Raw genomic sequence first — 20,189 nt, 5'->3', positions numbered from 1 at the left:
ACGATAGTCGTTGAAGCAGGACAGAGTGGATTTCTTTGGCACAGGTATGATGGTGGTTATCTTGAAGCATGATGGAACAACAGCTTGTCTCAGAAGTATTAAAGACATCCGTGAAGACGTCCTTAAGCTCCTCTGCGCAGTCCTTCAGCACACGACCAGGGATGTTGTCTGGACCTGTTGCCTTGTGGGTGTTGATAGACGAGAGAGTCCTCTTCACGCTGGCAGCAAACAGGCACAGAACCTGATCGTGGGGAGGGGGCGGAGTCTTGTGTGGACGAGTGCTGTTCTGTGCTTCAAACCGGGCAAAGAAGCTGTTGAGGTTGTTTAGCAGAGAGATGTTGCTGTCGCAGTTCTGTGGCGTGGGTTTATAGTCTGTGATGGTCTGAATGCCCCGCCACAGGCTGCGTGTGTCTCTGCTGTCTTTAAAGTGCCGGGTTATCTTTTTTGTGTAGAATTTTTTGCTTTCCTGATGCCGTGGGACAGGTTGGCTCGCTGTTTTCAGGTCCGTTTCGTCCCCAGCTCTGAAGACCCTATTTCTAGTCCTCAGCAGCCGATGGACTTCCCCTGTTAGCCACGGCTTCTGGTTAGCCCGAGTGGTGATGGTCTTTACATGGGTCACATCATCAATGCACTTGCTAATGTAAGAAGTAACAGTGTCTGTGTACTCCCCATGTCTGTGTGGTCGTTGTATGTGGCTGCCTGTTTAAACATTCCCCAGTCTGTTGAGTCAAAGCAGTCTTGAGAGCGAGGAGGCCCCTCTGGCCACACCCGTACCTGCTTCAGAACCGGTCTGGAGGCTTTCACTCTGGGTCTGTATGCTGGCATTAGCATGACGGTGATGTGGTCAGAGAGACCTATGTGGGGAGGGGAGGCCTTGTACGCTCCTTTGTGGGTTGTGTAGACCAGATCCAAAATGTTGTCTCCTCTTGTAGGAAATCAACATGCTGGTGTAGTTTGGGAAGGACAGTCTTAAGGTTTGCATGGTTGAAATCTCCAGCAAAGATGTTGAAGCCGTCTGGGTGAGCCGCCTGTTGTTCGCTGATGGCCTGATACAGTTCACAAAGTGCCGCATATCTATCACTGTTGTTGGAGGTCGGGGATGTAAACAGCGACTAGCAGAATCGCCGTAAATTCCTCGGCAGATAAAAGGACGGCACCTTACGATCATAAACTCCGCCAGTGGTGAGCAGTGTTTACATACCACGGCAGCGCCCGGCACCATGCATCCCGGATGTAAACACATACCCGCCGCCGAGTTTTCCCTCCATCAGCGAGGGCTCTGTCCGCTCGGTAGCATGTTAGCTGCTCCAGTCTCACAGCAGAGTCGGGATGTTGTCGTTTAGCCATGTTTCCGTGAAGATAAGCACACAGCAGTTCCTCACGTCTCGCTGCTCGTCTGCAGCAGTCTAATGTGGTCCATGTTATAGTCCAAGGATCGCACATTAGCCATGATAATGGATGGTATGGCTGGACGAGTTGGCCTAGCCGCTAGCCTAGCTCGGGTTCCTCCGCTTGCCCTCTTCTGCTTCCTCTCACAACGCTTGGCGCCTCCTTTCTGGGGAGGAGTGGCAGTCGAGTCCGTGTGGTCGGTGTGGTCGAGGCCGGAGTAATCCGTGCTCCGCGAGTGTTTCCGCTTGTTCAGCGTCCAGAGTGCCGTGTAGTTTGGTCCTGCCGATGGTTAACAGAACCTGGCGACTATATTTGGGTTCCGACGTAGACAGACGAGGCGAAGACGAATAATTTTTGGACGAACTTTTGCACAAACATTTAGAAACAGAACAAAACACCAAATGGTCAGGACAGAGAGGGGCCGCTGCGTCCGTACGCGCCGCCATCTTGTCCAGCATCTCTACTACGTAATGGGCTTTCTGCTGTGTCAGCATTTGGTTGATCAGCTTTCTGACAGAGTCCATGGTGACCAGCTCAGCCTCTTCTTCAGCCGGAGAGGAGGCCTCACCCTCGTATTCACTGGCTTGTTCATCACTCTTGTTGTTCTTGCCCTGCTTCTTTCTTGCTCCTCCAGCCATCTTCCCGAGCCGCTTGCCGCTCCCTGGTGAAAGCTGGCTGCTCCGAGGCCCGGCCTGGTGGCTAGCTGCTTCCAGCTCGCTGGTGTTACCTGGCGGTGGGTAGCTGGCTGCCTGGTGGTATCTGGCCTAGTGGCTAGCTACTTCTGCTACCTGGTGAAGGCTGGCTGCTGCCCGTTGTTGGCTGGCTAAGTCGTGAGCCCGTCGTTATCAGTAACACTCCTGATCCCGAGCCAGACCTCGTCCCTCGTGTGCCGGTTGAATTTACGGTCCTACTGTACATCTCCGGCCCGGAGACATTAATGTTACTGCCGCTCCTCCAAAGCGCGTCTTTCCTTCAAAGCTGCCGCTCCACGTTCATCACTCACTAGCATCCCTAACCTGATGTGTGGAGCTCATGTTCTCCTAAACGAGAAACGATGTCCTCATACGCTGCTGTCAACGTGTCCAACAGCCCAAACGCCTCGTCCACGTGCTGCTTCACAAACAGCCTCAGCATTTCTCCTGCTCGTTGTAACTTCTGGGTTGAAAATGGCGTCCAGTCGTTTCCGTTGGCGCTCGCGCTCTATTAAACTACAACGTTCCTACTCGGACTTCGACGTTTCACATTTTCAAGAACTCACGGAAAACCGTTGTCTCCACTCGGGTCTGTCTACTTCCAGCTCGCGCTGCTGTCAGCGCCCCGTTGCATGCCTCTGTATTAACTAAAGCTTTTAGCATCGGCTACATTTTTGCTGAAGAATTGTTTAGAACGAATGATTTAGTCGCGCTGCAACGTTTTGTTATAGGAGAATTTTTATTCTTTATTTTTTTCAACTTACCCCATCCGATGAGGGTGAAGCCCAAGAGGTATTTGGAGTCTGATCGGAAGGCCATGAAGATGAGACTGTGGAGGTAGAGGCCTTCCACCAGGATCCAGTAGTAGTTGGTGGCCAGAAAATAGATGAAGAGCAGCACGGTCACCTTGCAGCCAATCTGAGGAAAAAATACAGGAGCACTTTTATCACCCAACACATTATTGTGACTACAGTACAAATTATTCGACTTTTGGCACTTACATTTCACTAGCGTACATTTGCGCACTATAATTAATATGACTATACCAGAGCTGCCAACTTTTCAAAAAACCTTGGAGTGAGATTTTGTCGGGTGACCAAAATGTTGCCGCGCACGCAGCCACACACGTTGGTGGCTCAAATATCAGGAAATTTGAATTAATGTGGCATTGTACCCATGTTGTCCCCTGCATTATGGCCTGGCAAAGGTCTTTTACGAGGCATCTTTGCTACCTTAAAGAATTAAAATGTTTTTTAATAACTACTCTCATTTACAAAAACATGCATAATTCTATTGCACAAATGTCCTGTCTTAATGTTAAATTCTTTATAATACATCTTACTTGTTCAAAGAGCTGTTTGGAAATTTTTTGAGGGTCCTTTTCCTAGGCCTGCAAATAAACTAATAAATGCTATGTGGGCAGCCTTAACAAACAATGCTCTGATGTGTTGAGCATGCAGTATACCAAGAGGTTAACCGATGCTCTCCTGCTGCTTGTTATGACAGCGGAGTTTACATCACCACACAAAATCACACGCACAAACACAACACATTATTTCAAGATTTAAAGTTTAAGAGAGTGAGAACTTAATTGAACCACATGTCATTAACAGGGCTCTTAAGTTTTGAAGACAGGCAAGAGTGACATATCTATCCAGGATGCTTTATTTTCATTGGTTGCTGGATTAAATCTTACCCAGATACAACAGATACGTTTTTTTCTGATTGGCTATTGTGTAGCCCATTTCTTTTTTTGATTTGCTGATAAGTGGCACCTCACAAGCGCTCCCCTGGAGTTCTGCTGTGAGTCACAGCAGATCTCCAGGGGAGCGCTTGATTCCTCCACGGTGAGGGCAGCGCGGCCAGCTCATGTTTGCGTGCTGCGGCACATTAAAATATTAAATAGCAGAGTTTTTTCAGCGTGAGAAATACGATGTGTGGCGGGAGTGCGTGACGTAAGACCGAAATGCGTGACTGTCACGCTCAATGCGTGACACTTGAGAGCCCTGCATTAACACACCGTAGTCTCTGCTCGTTGTGTCTGTTTGAAAATCTTCTTCTGTTGCTGACTTCGGGACTCTTTGGGGTAAATAGGATGTCTATGCAGCGAATAGGTTTATAGATGCGCTCCTTAGCGCCATCTATCGTCGGGGATCAGTTTGAAAAGAAACCAACGCGCCTCGGCCCAAAATCAGAATTTCTTTTGCCGTGAGATATTGGTTGTGTGGCGTGAGAGCGTGTGAAAACATGCAAAAGCGTGTATCACACGGCGAAACCGTGAGAGTTGGTAGCTCTGCTATACATTATTAATGATGCCTATATACATTTGGCTGCACAGTCATGGGAATAAATGAATACATTTGCATTTCCTCTTTAAATATCTCACAGCTGATTATTATAATGCATGCAATGCATTAACCCTCCTGTTATGTTCGTTTCTTACATACAGCCGTGATGTTCCCGGGTCAATTTGACCCGGTTAATGTTGAATCATCCAAAAGTGATCAGAAACCAAAACATTCTAAAAACTATAGTTTGTACCTCATCACCAACAACATTACTAACAATTAAATCAGTTTTTAGTGGAATTGAGTTATTTGCCCCTCCATAGATCAGAGTTCAATCAGGATCACTCACTCGTTTTTAATGAAAAATACATGTTCAAACTATTTTTTAGGTACATTGAAAAAATCTAAATCTAAATTGCATTAGTCTACCATAACATGTATTTTCTCCTACATTTTATTTGCATTTTGTACGTTTTTTTTTTTCATGGGGTGATGTAGATAAATAGAGATGAGACACCTGTGCTGTTCAGGGTCATAATGACCCGCCCCTAAAAATCAAGCCAAATGAGTCATAAAGGATTTGTATTGAAAGTAAACGTTAGTTATGTTTATTTTTAGTGTTAAGATGCATAAATTATATGATAAAAGATGACCAAAGGCCAGCACACAGTCATCCTCTTGGTGCAGTCGTATGTATCTGCAGAGTGTAATGTTGTAGGACTTCTCAGCAACCATTTTGTATGTTTGGCCCCTCCCCTGATACGTGTGAGTGGAGTTTTCACGCAGGGAAAATAAAGGTTCCGTCAAAATAGTATCTGTATTTCTGACAGGTGCGGTCGTTAGAAAGAGAATGTGTGTGGGTCTGAGATTGGGATGAGACAGGGTGTGTCTCTCCCAGTCAGACAGAAAGTATATTAGAAGTACTATACTACATATTTATTAGTTGAGACATGAAAGAAACCCTCACATTAGTGTCCCATGTCCAATAAAGGTGTATTTAGGGGGAAAGTTAGGAGATGATAAACATGGTCTGTAAAGTGTGTGTTTGTGTGTGTGCTGATGTGTGTGTGTGTGTGTGTGTTGGTGTGAGTGTGTGTGTTGAAACTTGGTGGGAGGGAGTAAGAAAGACTGCCCTACATTTACAAAGAAAGAAATAGTCTAAACGTGACTCTTTTGGTGACTTTTAGCCTTCACTTTCTGGGGTCAAATTGACCCGGGAACATCATCTCTGTTATATAAACCTGCAGGGGGGGGTTGCAAATACATATTTTTTTAGTATATTTTTTTACGTTGATTACACTAAATAAGGTAAGCAGAAGAAGTTTTATACAGAAAAAGTACTTAGAAGTATTTTTCCTAGATTTTCAAACGGGTCAATTTGACCCGCAACATAACAGGAGGGTTAATGAGCAAGGCTGTAATGTAGTCACATTTCATACCTCACTTTGTATTATTTCACCTAACTTTAAAGTAATTAAGGGATAATGTGGACATGGATTAAACATGCAAAATAATTGCTCTGAGATTTGCAAAGTTATTTATGACTCAAATCAGCTGAAAACCCCCCCAATCCTGACCTTTGATGCCAATTTGAGACTATTAGATTCATCTCTGAACTTGATTAAATAAATACTTATGATTAAAGCGCAACATTCAGATCCCCCTTGATTCTGAATGGGAGGGCTAGTCCCTTGTTCAGTCATACACTTGACTCGAGCTGAGTCACTCACTATATTAGTTTGAATAAATCCAACAAAGAACAACATTTTAAACACTGAATGTAAACATTTGTTATATTCAATCAGAAATGTCCCCAGAGAAGATTTGTTGTGGAGCAGAATTCATGAATTCAAGCCTTGAGTTCGACATTTTTCATCTTGGTTTAAGGCCGGTCGCCATCTTGGATTACTGCCGTTGCCATCTTGGCTCTTTTGCAACCAATGAACAGAAGTGACCACATATGGACGCTGTATACGGCTTCGATCGGGTCGCAACCCGTCAATCACAGTAACCCGATTAAGAACACTCAGCTTTATGCCATATTTAAAAAAACTTGAAACTAGAGATTGAAGCCATAAACGCATGTTTACTGACAGAATAAATCAAGTGTCGGGTGATTTTCTCATTGACTTCCATAAAATCGGACTTCAGCAAAGAAAAACAACAATAAAATAACAGGATTTGAGCCCATGGGGTCTTCTTAAAAAAAAACCTCAGTCTCTTGCATCGTTATCAATCATCGAGAGGACAAACAACCATAAACCATGTGCAATACAACACAGCTATTCTGTTTTTTCTCAAGCTTGGATCACTCATTTTAGGAGCTTCCAGCCACCGTCAATAACTCTAAAAGGTTCCCAAGCAAGATGCTATAGTCAGAGCAATAAAATAACTTAGCAATTTACCAGTATTGCTAACTCTGGTTACCTAGCTGGAGTGAGATTGTAATGTCTTGGTTATATTGCCCTGCAGTCTTCGAGCTGGTTTTAAACATGAGGTTCTCAGTAACCCTTCGTCTATTCTCTATAAACGGAACACTTCACCCGGGCCTGCCCTTTCTGCGGCCTCCTTCTCTCCTTGTGTATCCCTCTTTGTCCACGGCGTGCAGCACGGCGGCGCACAATCGACCTGCTCGGAGCGGCTCAGTGGCGGCATGCTTCGCCGTGACATTTGCCTTGGCGGAGTGACAGCGTGACACGGAGCCTGACCTTACCCAGGTCGAACAGCCAAATGAATAATTGTTGACACTGAAAGTGAGAAAACAGAGTCAAACCAGTAGAGCTGGTACTTACATACTGGGAATTGTCCAGTGGTGCCATGCCAACTGTGTTCAAGTTGTCCAACAGGGCGGAATCGAAGTCCTGCAGTCCAGCATGGGCATGGACCACTGTGTCCTTCACAAAGATGCTGAGTGCACGAAGCATGAAGGACACAAACAGGTGCATGTGGATGTAGTTCCTGGTGCAGTGAAGACGCCTGCCGTGAAAACAAACAGCAGTCACTGGTATGAATGCATGAATAGGATTATGCAATCCAAGCCACTCGGGCTTTAAATCACATTTCTATACGCTCAGGTGGACCCAAGTCCAAGGCTAGTCTACAAATATTGCGAAGTAGATATGGAAGAAAAATATGAAAGCCTTTCATTGAGGTTGTTTGAAGAAGCGAGCGCTGATTAAAACATCCCAGGTTATATCAAATCGCCCCTTTTTCTCCGATTCTCTCCAGTCAACCATTCGTGGCGGTTGAGAACAAGACCTATTGAGGTGGCATGAAAATACAGCTGCCCATTCTGGTAAATACCTCAATGTCTTTCCACTGAGCAACACACCTGAGCTGCAAGAGTCATCAGCTCATCAATCAAATAGAGGGAGTAGTTTATATCTCTCGGAGCCTCAGTAGTTTCTTCGGTTACATTTCTGCACTCTCATTACTTTCACTGACTCTCTTAATCTGTCGGGGACTTTGTAACCCTTTGTACTTCTAAAGGTCCGGGAGCCACATCTATCTCTCTCGCTCTCCCTGAGATGTGAGATGTCATTCCTTGTTTTTAGTGCATGCAGAAGTATCAGAAATGGAGGTTGTAGTGGAGGTTGTCCTTCAGCTGAGGTTACGCTGTACGAACCACACACACATTATGTGTATCTTCGAATCAGCACTAGCGTTCTTGTAAAAAAATATGTACACACAACCTGAGCCTGAACCTTTCTTAATGTGTATTTCGAGAAATATGCTTCTTTATAATTAAGTATAAATAATTCATGTCTATAGCGCGTCACACAATCTCACTATTCTGCATGAGGTATCCTGGACATCCCTGAGTTGCTCTGCATTGTCATACGCTCACGGTTTACTGCACTTTGCTATGGCTAGTATGTTGCAGCTAAATGAAGCGTCATATTTGGTAATGCACACTATTGTGACGGCACATTTAAAAGAGAATAGCAAAGAGAGAAATGATGTCAATCAGCAGATTTAGGAACCGTGTTTGTTAAACGCATCTCGTCAGCTGCAACCGATCCGAGTTGTTCCGTTTGAAGTTTACTTTATAATCATGCAGCTGTGAAGACCTTCGGGAAATGAGATGCTGTTGGAAAACTTACCTTTCTCCTTTCCTCTCTCCTAATGAAATCCTGCAGCCTACCCTTGCTGTTAAAATGAGATTCAAAATAGAAAGTTTCATTTTCCACCGAGTGCCAACAAGTCATTAACGGAGACGCAGTGTTCACTCTGATGGATTACCGTTATGCCTGGAAGGTGGGAGAGGTGCTTCTTTCTTTTTTAAAGTCGTGAGCAAATGAGTGTGGCCCCAAAGGTTGACATTGCCTCAAAATGAGTTTCTTGAGATCTTAAATGACATTAGTCTCTCTTCATCTGGACATCGGGTTGTTGTCCAGTCGACCGGCCTGCTCTGTAACCAACACTTGCTACTCAGGCTGGAGACACAGGAGTTGCTCGTAAGGACCCAGTAAGCTCGGTACACTTGTGGTAAATATTGATTAAATTTCATATTTTCTCATCAGCACCTGTGTTTAGTTTTTTGTTTTTCTGCCGTTCTGTGCCAGGCTCTGAATACGGGGACCCTTCAGCTGAGTCGGCTGTATCAAGAGGGAAGAGATCCGCAAAAGGTTTTTGAAGTGCTTTTGAAGTGAAATGGGATGATTACACAAAATGAAAAATGTCATAATAAACCCGGAGAGCCTTGCCAGTTAAATTACTAGATTAATGCCAATAAAAAATTATTTTTACCAACAAGGCTGTTTATGGTGCCACAGAGAAACGGTTCTGTTCACTCCTCTCTAAGGAGGAACTGTCTGGAAGTAACGCTTATCTCTATATCAATACTTTTGTTTTCCAGATCTGTAAAGTATTGAAATGTGAAAATATGCATTATCTTTACTCTGTAACAGAATGGATGCAAATGTATCTACCAGTATTGTTTTGTAATCCACTTGTGTACATATACAGTTGATGGATGTGTGAAGCTGTACACAGCCTGGCAGCAACTATACAATGTTAAATTAAACAAAATAAATGTAAACATGTAGGTTATTTTCATTTAAGTGCAGTCCATATGCATTGTGTGTCCATCCATGGCTGAATATTAAAGCGGTATTACATTGATGATCCTTTTGGGCAGTTATCCTGCTTGTTGCACCTGCTGCGTCTCGTCAATCACAAGTTCATAGATTAAGTGGCTTGTGTTGACAGAATGACGACAGGCCTGTGAAGTTTTAGTCTTAAATTAAGATTAAACATTTGTTCCATTTTATGCTAGATACGTAGAGCACACTCGGCAGCAACAATAATTAAAATGCAAAAGCCTTGGTAAAAAAGCTAATTTGATGCTTTGGCTCAAATTCACCATTAATTAATCATTGTGGCGTTGGATTAATCGTGTGCATGTAAAGAACTAATTTGTTTCCATCATATTTCAAACAGACAAATAATTCCACTGAAACGTAGCGTACCGAGTAGCTGAGTGGACATAATTGGTTCTCAAGTGATCACATATTTAATAAAGACTTTTAAAACTTTTTTTGAAATGCAATGCAAAATGTGTCCCTCGTGTCATTACTCTATAAAACCCCAGTAACCCCATTCATTACCTTCGCATTCTGCGGAAGGTTATCTTTTGATCGCTGTGTATATATTTATTTGTGTGCGTGTTTGCGTGTTATTCGCATAACTCAAAAAGTATTAAACTGAATCGCATGAAATTTGGTGGGATGATTCGTTTCCCCACGATATGCAGACACCAAGAGTTTGTGTTTAGGAGTAACTCAGTACTGACCTCTAGTGGCGGAGGATGGTACAGCCTCAACACAGACTTTACCTGAAGTGCTCTCACTTGACCAATGCACACGTGCAGCAGCCAATTTTGATTGCGCTTAATAAGGCCTTGATGAGCTGCTTACGCTAAAAGCTATTATTACCTTCGCATTGAAAATGCGGAAGGTAATGTTTTGATCGCCGTGTATTTGTATGCGTGCGTGTTATTCGCATAAGTCAAAAAGTATTAAACCGAATCGCATGAAATTTGGTGGGATGATTGGTTATTATCCGGGGACCATTTGATTAGATTTTGGGATCGATCGGGTCAAAGGTCAAGGTCATGAAAAGGTCAAAATCTTCTTTTTACCATAGCGCGGACAATTTTTATCCAATTGGCATGCGACTAATGCCAAAATGTGGCTGCGGTGAAGGTATGCGCTCTACCGAGTGCCCGTTCTAGTTTGAACATAGAAAACCTTTTGTTACCTGAAGTATCCAATGATGGCGATGGCCACCAGCAGAGAGCTGAAGGACACAGCGTAGCCAACGGTATACATGACATACAGCCGCTCGAAGAATTCTTGCTGTGAACAGAGAGGTTTGAGCTCTTCAGTCCACACAAGTGAAACAGAGTTGCAGAGGAAATAGTATATATATTAGGGCTGTGAAACGATTAAAATTTTTAATCGGGTTAATCACAGGTTTTTGTGGATTAATCATGATTAATCACATATTACCGATATTCTCGGTATATTTTGTGAGAACATAGAGATTTATGACAAAAGACGGATAAATACATTTATACATTCTTCTATACAATGGTGCTGCAACTCAGCAGTTATTTAGCAGTTTTCTTCCATATGGAACATTAATACATCTTCATCCTAAACAGAATGTTTAACCCTCCTGTTACCTTTCGGGTCAATTTGACCCCATTCAATGTTTAATGTCGGTGTTCTTTGGGGTCAATTTGACCCCAGGCTGTTTTTCACTGTGTCAAACATATCAGAAATATCAACTTTTTTATTTATTTAAAGGGCTATTTAGGTAGTCAACAAACAAACATAAAGTACCTCACACTTAAACTTGGGAAGCAATATTAATTCTAATAATTTTCTGGAGGTTTTAATTGCTGGGGTCAAATTGATCCCGAGGGTAAAATGTTAGTAAATGTAAAGGTAACAGGAGGGTTAAACAGAACATTTTTCTCTTGTTTGTCAACCATTAACTCCACCATGATACAATCTAAAGGCCTCTAGTCTTCCTCTAGCAGCTGCTGAGGCAAACTGACTGTGTGGGTTTTCTTCATGAACTGGGCCGTGATGAAAGGGACGGCGGGGACACCGCTGAAACCTCACCGGCCCGGACAGGTGGACAGATTGACAAGTGACTTTTTTTTTGCTCAGTCCCGATGCGCGCGCACGGAGCTCTGTGGCGCGCGAGACGGAGATCGATAAGTGTTAACGCAACGCGAAGAGACAGAAATGACATGCTGCTGTGGAGATACGATCAACAACAGACGTTTAGTTTAATAAAAGAACAAAGACGTGCTATAGAGAACATGTCAGGGGGCGGGCCAATCTCTTTAATGTCATGCGATCTACCAACACTACGCCGCGATCGACGTGTTGAGACCCTGATCTACAGGAAGTAAAAGTCGTCACAAGGTTTCCGTAGGTGAACCTGCGGAAGGATCATTACCGATGAACAGACCGTCTGCATGAGAGCGGACAGAGTTCAGATTGAAGTGGTGGATTGGAAGCTCATTTTGCAAGTGACTTTTTTTTCGTCCCGACGACCAACAACAGACGGATTGGAAGCTCATTCTGCGCATGCGTTAAATGAGTTTTTAAAAAAAACTAGTTAAACCTGTAAATGAATTAACTGAGTTAACGCGTTATTTTTCACAGCACTAATATATATATATACTTTTTTTTTCACAACTTAAACAGGATGTTGCAATGAAAAAACAGGAAGGCAAAGAAACTCATCTTTTGACGAGTATTAAAGCTCAAACTAATGGTGATGCTAATGCTGCTATTTAGCCTGCACATCTGTCATTAAGAAATGGATCAGTAACACATTCCCAAAGCTCCTATTATGCCAGTCTAAGATAAGGTGTTTTATAAAACAGAAAAGGGCAGATATATTAGGTCTAAAAGTCTGAAATCCTTAACCTCTTAATGCTTACATACCGGAGACAACAGGATTTTAAACAACTAAATCTTTTCAGATTGCTTCGATTCTATTGGGCCCCGAGTGATTCCGATAAAACCAGAAACATAAGATGGCTATAGCCCTTTTCCCGAGAAAATCTTTGCCAAATCAACTTACAAGTAATGAACATTTTAAGGAGATATCTTATAGACACACGATGGAGGCTTATAATTTAGAGATTGCTAATTAGCACGTTAATAGGAATCCTGCCACTCCTGTATACTCATTAAAGTCTCGAGTGAAGTTGAGCCCTCGGGCACATCAAGTCAAGTCCATCCAAGTGTTCGCGAATCGTGTCCAAGCCTCACATCAAGTTCTGATAAACACAATAATAAAATGACGATCCTCAGAAGGCAGCTGTGTGACAAAGGTGATAGTTGAAAGTTACATCTCAACAGTACACAGATGGCCATGACTACATGGCCAACTGAGGCTGCATGAGTGTTTACTCCGAGTGTCCTTACATTTGTTTTTTTAATCAACTGCCTGCATAGGACTACATTTGAAAAAGAGCACTTTTCCGAAGAGCACTGGTTAATTAAGGATAAAGATGCAAGATACATTTTAGGTAATGGGAGAGTATTATAGAGTAAACTAGACAGGTGCATTCAGTAGATTTTAGCCATGTGTGTCTGCAACCACTTCTTCTGTATTGTTTGATTGAATGCATACAACAAGTGCCGTTTTCACTTCATCCAACAAGACATGGGCTCAAAATATAATATTATACATATAATACACTATACTACAATAGTGCTAAAACACAAAAGGTAGAGACACACAAATAAAGAAAAAGCTAGTCGCTGGTTTCAACTTCAACGTTAATATAATGATGTGAGTTTGAACGTTTGAAGTATCAACTATCTGTCCGAACGTGAGCACGCGCGGTTCAATTCTTCCTTCATCAGGCCTCCAACGTTGAGTCCTGTGAGATTTAGAGCTTCAACGTCCACATTTGAGAACCCCCTTAATGTTGATATGCCTATCCATGCATGTTTGGGAACAAGATTGGTTTAGCTAGTTAATCAAAGCAGCTGCAGCCTAAATGTGTTAGTCATACTCACCCTCCCGTCCTCATTGGCGGGATTAAGGAAACGCACACACTCGGAGTAGTTGGTCCATGTTTTGTTCCAATGGTCCACAAACACCCAGGAACCGTTGACATCACACTTCCTGTAAGCATGTCCTGTAAACAAACGCTTTCACATGATTTTGGACATTTACAACACCAAACAAAAAAATGCTGATGACTAAGCAGTTCATGCAGGTGCAGTTTATGGATTTTTGGCATTTGCCTACCTAACCTACACAGGTGAACGACATCATTTTGATTAATCGGACCTTGTTACAGAACTGCGTGGCAGTGTAGAGATACGGCTTGATTGACATCTCTCTGATTCCAGTGATCGCTTTGTTGCCACTATTATCATTTCTATCGGCATTCATTTACAAAAGACAGATTAACATGTGAGTAAAGGCCTTTACACACAGGGGGCATGGTAAATAGAAGTCGTCATGATAAAAAACTGTTTAAAAAAATATATTGCTGTGTAAATGAATTGCATGAAAACATATCCCCTCTGTGTGCAAGGGCCTTAATAAAACACAGGTGTGAATAGTCCAATGAATGATGGAGCTGTCTATGATTGGGAACACCTGTGCTTTTCCTACAGCACATCATCGCAGAGCTTCACACATCTCAACTAAGCAGAGGTCTAATTAGCCTGAATCATTGAAAACACCTGTGAGTAAATATTTCAGGTAGTTCAGGAAGGTAAAGTAGAAGAATACTTATATTTAAATATATTGACAGCATAACCAGTCTGAATCTCTATAATTAAAGTTACTTGTAGTTCCCAGTGTTAGTGTTGGTACATTAAAAAAAAGATAATAACCTTTATGATTGAAGTCATAGATGTAAAACGGGCAGGGAACCATGGAAACCAGCCCAGAGGAGCCACGGGGCCAACAAATAAGACCGTCCCAATCTGGAGGGCACACCTCATCTACAGCAAGCAGGATATAATAAATAAGAAGTCAACGTACAATTTAATTATAATACAATTGTCATCTGGTATCTGGTCAATTTCTTTTATTTGTCTGAAAAGCTGTTTTTGTTATATTTTCATATCCATAGACTCTTCATAGCTTTATTCTGTCGTTCAATCGGCAAATCAAAATACTATATTCATATATTTGTGAAACACAGTACAAGTTATAATTTTGATGTGCATTCTTTTCAGAAAATGGTTAATTCGAAAGGATGGAAATAAATGAACACAAATACTACCGCTACGACTATTATGAAAATCAGGGGGAACAGATGAGAGGCTGAGGCCACTAGAAGAGCAGCAGAGTCGCAACACGAGCTGTGCCCAGAGAATCTGCCCAGTTACCGTCATCAGCAAATCACGGAGAAGCAAAAAGAACGTGATGAACTGTCAACCAAACATAGCAAAACCAAAAGGCAGGCAAGGCACACTGTGAGGTGCAAATCACATGTCTTTGCTTTTCCCATTCCAGCACGTCCTATTTTTTGAATAATGGTAATTTTTGATGTTTTTGTCCGTTTGTTTGCAACATCAAATTGCGTTGCGTTTTTATCAAGAGACAAAATAAATGCCACATTTTACGCTCGATGGTGTTTTGAGCCCTCACCGGCGCCTTCCAGGCAGCGGCTGCCTGGAAGGCGCCGGAAGGTGGTCCCGCCCCCCAAAACTCTGATCCAATCAATGCGCTACCCCCACTTGGAGCGGAGCGCATATTCAAATCCACTTTTTGGAGCGCATTGCATATTCAAACCCGCGCATTTGGAGCCAAACCCACTTGGAGCGCATTTGGAGCGCATTTAACCCACTTGGTTCAACAATTTCAAAGGTACGTAGCTATTTTTGGGCCGGCTAATGTTGTGGTAATGTTATTTCAACCTGCTAGCTAGCAGATAGATGATGCTAATCTTAGCTGTGGTAATGTCATTTCTACCTGCTAGCGAGCTAAATCTGGTTAAAACATTAGGTAACAAAGTAAGATTAATTACTGCAGATTAATCACTGTATTTGAGTGATTGTTAATGGTTAGTGGTTATCTTTCAAATGATGCCTGTGAGGCACTTGACGTTGAGACTGGTTGACTTCCAGGCTGCTTTGGAATAAGGATACCTCTGAGGCAGCCACCAGTTTTGGATAACTCTGAGGCATCATAGGTAGTGTTGACTGCCAGGCTGCCTAGTCGTTGGTATACAGGTTAACTCACAGGCATCCAGTTGGTTTTAGATACCTGTAAGGCATCTAGACGGACATTAAGAGGGCTGACTCCCAGGCTGCTTCCTAACACTGGTTAGCTCTCAGGCAGCCAATTAGCTTTGGATGCCTGTGAGGCACTTGATGTTGAGACTGGTTGACTGTAGACTGATATCCCTTAGTTAAATTGTCCTCATGCCTCCTCATACAGATAGGCCTATTGAATAAATCTGCCAGATTATTTTAACATTGCATATGCCTAACATTATGTGATAATACTAATCACACTCATATTGCCTTTCTCTTTCAGTTCATGAAGAAATGGCGCCCAGGAAGGGTAAGGTTCAACCTAGACCTACTTTAATGACTAAAAAGTCTCTTTCACACACTGACATTTAACAATGACTTCAATAATTCCCCAAAAAATACTTATTAGTTCCTTGCAATGTCTTTATACAGTAGGATGGAAGCGGAAGGCCCTGCAGGTGTCAAAAGGTGGTAAGTTATTCTTTATCTTGCCATCTGGACTCGAGTACTACAACACTAGTTCATCTCCTCATATAGCAAATTTGGTTACTTCTTGTTACTTTATAGGACCATCTGCAAAGATCGCAATTTTCCACCAGTCACCACTGGTTGGTGGAGCCTCGCCCAGCCCCAACCCCATCTAGCCCTGCTGCTCCATCCACCCTTCCTGCCCCATCCGGCCCTGCTGCTCCACCAAGCCCTACTGCCCCATCCCAGCCGGCATTTCAGAATGTCCACAGCCTTTTGAGGACATGCTCAGGGCATCGGAGCAAAAGGTGAAGTGCACAGCTAGGCATAGGTTTCTTCAAGACAGGTTTATATTTTTAGTGGTAGTGTGGTAGTAACAGTGCTGAGACCATTTGTGATGGGATCTGGGAAAACCAGTCACATGGTGAAATTTGACCTTTGGAAGCTGACTTCAAGCTTGTTTCAAATATGTTTTCATTATTTGTCTGTTTCAAATGTTATGATTGCCCAAAGTCAGCTGATCAGTTAGATTTCATGGAATAGAATTTTGACAAAACAACTTTAAAGAGAGGGGTTCTAAATAGACTGGCTGTTTGAATAAAGCACATTTTAACACATTCAATTAATGAAAACAAGTAGATATGTTTAGGGATGATAGACATGTTATAGAATAATAATTGAATCAAAACCCAATTTCACCAAAATACTGAGTTTCGACCTACTAGTATTTTCACTCTAATCTCAAAAATGTCCCTTTTCACCATGTGACTGGTTTCCCAGAGCCCATCACAGTTTTGGGTTATAGGAACATCTGTTGGGATGGCAGTAAAGACAGAAGGGCTATGTACAGACATTACATGTGTACAATACTGTACTGTATGTAAAGAAGATGAAATCCTAATATTGTTACGAATAATATTGTTGAAACATTGAAACCTTCTTTGAGTGTGACTCAGAAATTATTTTACAAAGATACCAGATAACGGTGGAGGAGATCAGGAGGAGGACTGCTCCACCTGATTGCAAACTATTCAAAGACAGACCACAACAAGCGGCAGATACAAACTGTCCATCACGACGGGCATTTAAGCGCAGGCGAAGACAGCGAACCCGTAACTAGTCTTTCCCAGTTTTCGCGACCTGTCCCACACTGCCCCAATAAAATATTTAGATAATATTTATAGTGTATTAAATTCTGCCATCCTTCGTGCTTAGTAAACTAAGCTGTTTGCGTGTGAAATTTTGTTTTACCATTTTACTGTGTGTATGAGGGTTGTATTTGGCCTTTATTTTCAATAAAGAATATGTCACACCCATCAGTCATGTCTCTCCTCCATCATGTGTGTGTCCTCTGACGATACATTTAAAAAAAATAATTAATGTAAGTTGGGGTTTCATTAACTTGTAACACTCTACTGGAATAAACCCTTATGTGAAGCTGTAGAAATTAGTGTTGACATAGTGTTACCATGACTATTTGCCTTAATCCACATGCCTAACATGTCGGATCTGTAATTTACACCATGCGATTTCAGGCCCAGCTAGCTAAATTATCAGACTAGTTAAATCAAGATGCCAAGTTCAATACACTTCCAATTCACGACACATACACAGTGATGTAGAACATGAAGATATTTAATTAATGAACACAACAAACAACAAATTGCTAATTGTTAATATTTTCAATGTGTGTCAACACACTTTTAAAATATCCACCACCACCTCTACCATTCCTGGCCCCAAGGTGTGCGTGAGGAGGTCAAATTGATCATTTGACCTCACCTGGTTGGCGAGGTGCTGGAGCTGTTGTCTGGAGGAAAAGATAAACATAAATTCAGGATAAATAATGTCTATTAAACCTGTCAGAGCCCAGATATAGGATGTGGAATATTGCAAATTACTTGAACTCCGTGGCTCTCCTGTGGCCACAGTGGGGTCTGATGCCGGCAGCATGGCCACTTCTTTAAATTCGATGCTCCTGGCAGCCAGAGCACCGACGGAGGAGCACAGGTCCTTGGCTTCGCCTTAACAAAAATGGGAAAGACATATCATGACACGAACACAGTATTAAATTCAGATTTGATGCACATACCAATGTGACAATGAAACACTTATTGACACTGGGGTGTAATAGTTTGGAGCTGGCTTTCTGAAGTTCTTTATTGATATAAAGTAGTCTTTAAAGTCTTTAAAGTAGTTATTTATTGATATAAAGTAGTCAACACTACCTATGATGCCTCAGAGTTATCCAAAAACTGGTGGCTGCCTCAGAGGTATCCTTATTCCAAAGCAGCCTGGAAGTCAACCAGTCTCAACATCAAGTGCCTCACAGGCATCCAAAGCTAATTGGCTGCCTGAGAGCTAACCAGTGTTAGGAAGCAGCCTGGGAGTCAGCCCTCTTAATGTCCGTCTAGATGCCTTACAGGTATCTAAAACCAACTGGATGCCTGTGAGTTAACCTGTATACCAACGACTAGGCAGCCTGGCAGTCAACACTACCTATGATGCCTCAGAGTTATCCAAAACTGGTGGCTGCCTCAGAGGTATCCTTATTCCAAAGCAGCCTGGAAGTCAACCAGTCTCAACGTCAAGTGCCTCACAGGCATCATTTGAAAGATAACCACTAACCATTAACAATCACTCAAATACAGTGATTAATCTGCAGTAATTAATCTTACTTTGTTACCTAATGTTTTAACCAGATTTAGCTCGCTAGCAGGTAGAAATGACATTACCACAGCTAAGATTAGCATAATCTATCTGCTAGCTAGCAGGTTGAAATAACATTACCACAACATTAGCCGGCCCAAAAATAGCTACGTACCTTTGAAATTGTTGAACCAAGTGGGTTAAATGCGCTCCAAATGCGCTCCAAGTGGGTTTGGCTCCAAATGCGCGGGTTTGAATATGCAATGCGCTCCAAAAAGTGGATTTGAATATGCGCTCCGCTCCAAGTGGGGGTAGCGCATTGATTGGATCAGAGTTTTGGGGGGCGGGACCACCTTCCGGCGCCTTCCAGGCAGCCGCTGCCTGGAAGGCGCCGGTGAGGGCTCAAAACACCATCGAGCACATTTTACATCTTGGGAGATAAAAAATATATCTTTGAAGATGCAGACTGCAGCCAGATTGCAAATATTTGCATGTACCCCCTGAGGTTTGTTCAAATGACAGCACTGTGGGATAAAAAAAAGGAGCGCAAAGGTTAAAAATGGGGTTGCTTGTTAACTCAGTGTTACATTATAATTGAAAAGTCACAGCTTCCACTTTAAAAAGCCGCCTTCTGGCACATCCACTGTGTGTAGAGTGACCCCGGTGTATGGAAGCTGATTCGGGAAGCTACCAAGTGTTTCGGCTAACGATGACAATTGTTTATTTTTCTTTACTGGTTTTGGATAAGCGTGACATTTGGTTAGTCCTCATTCGAAAAGCTCTTTCTCTCGTAACATTAAAAGTAAAAACATGCAGATTGATAAGATCAATAATGATGTAAACTAAGACACAAAATGTAGAGCAGTTATTGTTTCCTAAAGGTTTTCTGTCATTATACCACTTGAGACTGCATTGCTTCCACATAAACATGAAGAAAACTCCTCCTGGTTGTGTAGCAGAGGATGGACATGTGTACGTTGTACCTGTGGACCCTGGCTCAGTGGTGGAGAGGTTCTGGAAGCACTGCACTTTGATTTCATAAAGGATGTACATCTGCTCCTGTGCAGAGAGAGGGCCATCAAACTCCATCTGTGGAGCACAACAAGCAAGATCAGATCCGTCACCCTCGATCTATAAGTGTGTAAATTAGGTGCGGCCTCCAGTGTGGAAAAGTGGTGTAAAGTCATGACAACAAAAACAATGGTAGAAAACAGAGTGAAATACAAACTTCTTATTGTACCTTTAGAATTGTAACTTTTTTGAGTGTAACATTATATGTATTTTACCATTACAGAAGGTTATTTGAGGGTTAATTACATTTTCGTCATCTAATCTTAATTGACATTAAATAGTCCTCGTCACTACATTTGAAGCACAAAGTATCTGCAAAAATGCAGCTGCTGTAAATAGTATTAGAGTCCTTGTGCAGTTTAGGTTATTGCATT

General features: G+C 42.4%; 1 protein-coding gene and 1 long non-coding RNA gene across 2 annotated transcripts in view; one reads left to right on the top strand and one right to left on the bottom strand.

Moving 5' to 3' along the window:
* Positions 1-19,833, bottom strand: part of pth2ra (parathyroid hormone 2 receptor a) — a 42,935-nt gene extending 23,102 nt beyond the window's left edge. Inside the window, exons 1-7 of the mRNA XM_056426372.1 lie at positions 19,736-19,833; positions 15,674-15,680; positions 14,257-14,362; positions 13,426-13,547; positions 10,631-10,728; positions 7,162-7,345; positions 2,846-2,999 (exon numbers count right to left, since the gene is read on the bottom strand). Of these exons, the coding sequence (XP_056282347.1) occupies positions 2,846-2,999; positions 7,162-7,345; positions 10,631-10,728; positions 13,426-13,547; positions 14,257-14,362; positions 15,674-15,680; positions 19,736-19,833 (769 nt within the window). The remainder of the gene's footprint in view (positions 1-2,845; positions 3,000-7,161; positions 7,346-10,630; positions 10,729-13,425; positions 13,548-14,256; positions 14,363-15,673; positions 15,681-19,735) is intronic.
* Positions 15,001-16,243, top strand: LOC130201449 (uncharacterized). The gene is made up of 3 exons (XR_008833184.1): positions 15,001-15,238; positions 15,911-15,937; positions 16,060-16,243. It is a non-coding gene; the product is annotated as an uncharacterized LOC130201449 (long non-coding RNA).
* Positions 19,834-20,189: the final 356 nt, after the last annotated feature.

The sequence above is a fragment of the Pseudoliparis swirei genome, chromosome 2, assembly GCF_029220125.1.
Source record: "Pseudoliparis swirei isolate HS2019 ecotype Mariana Trench chromosome 2, NWPU_hadal_v1, whole genome shotgun sequence".
In the NCBI taxonomy this organism is placed as follows: domain Eukaryota; kingdom Metazoa; phylum Chordata; class Actinopteri; order Perciformes; family Liparidae; genus Pseudoliparis; species Pseudoliparis swirei.
The sequence above is the reverse complement of the archived record's forward strand: the minus strand, read 5'-3'. Positions and strand labels throughout refer to the sequence as shown.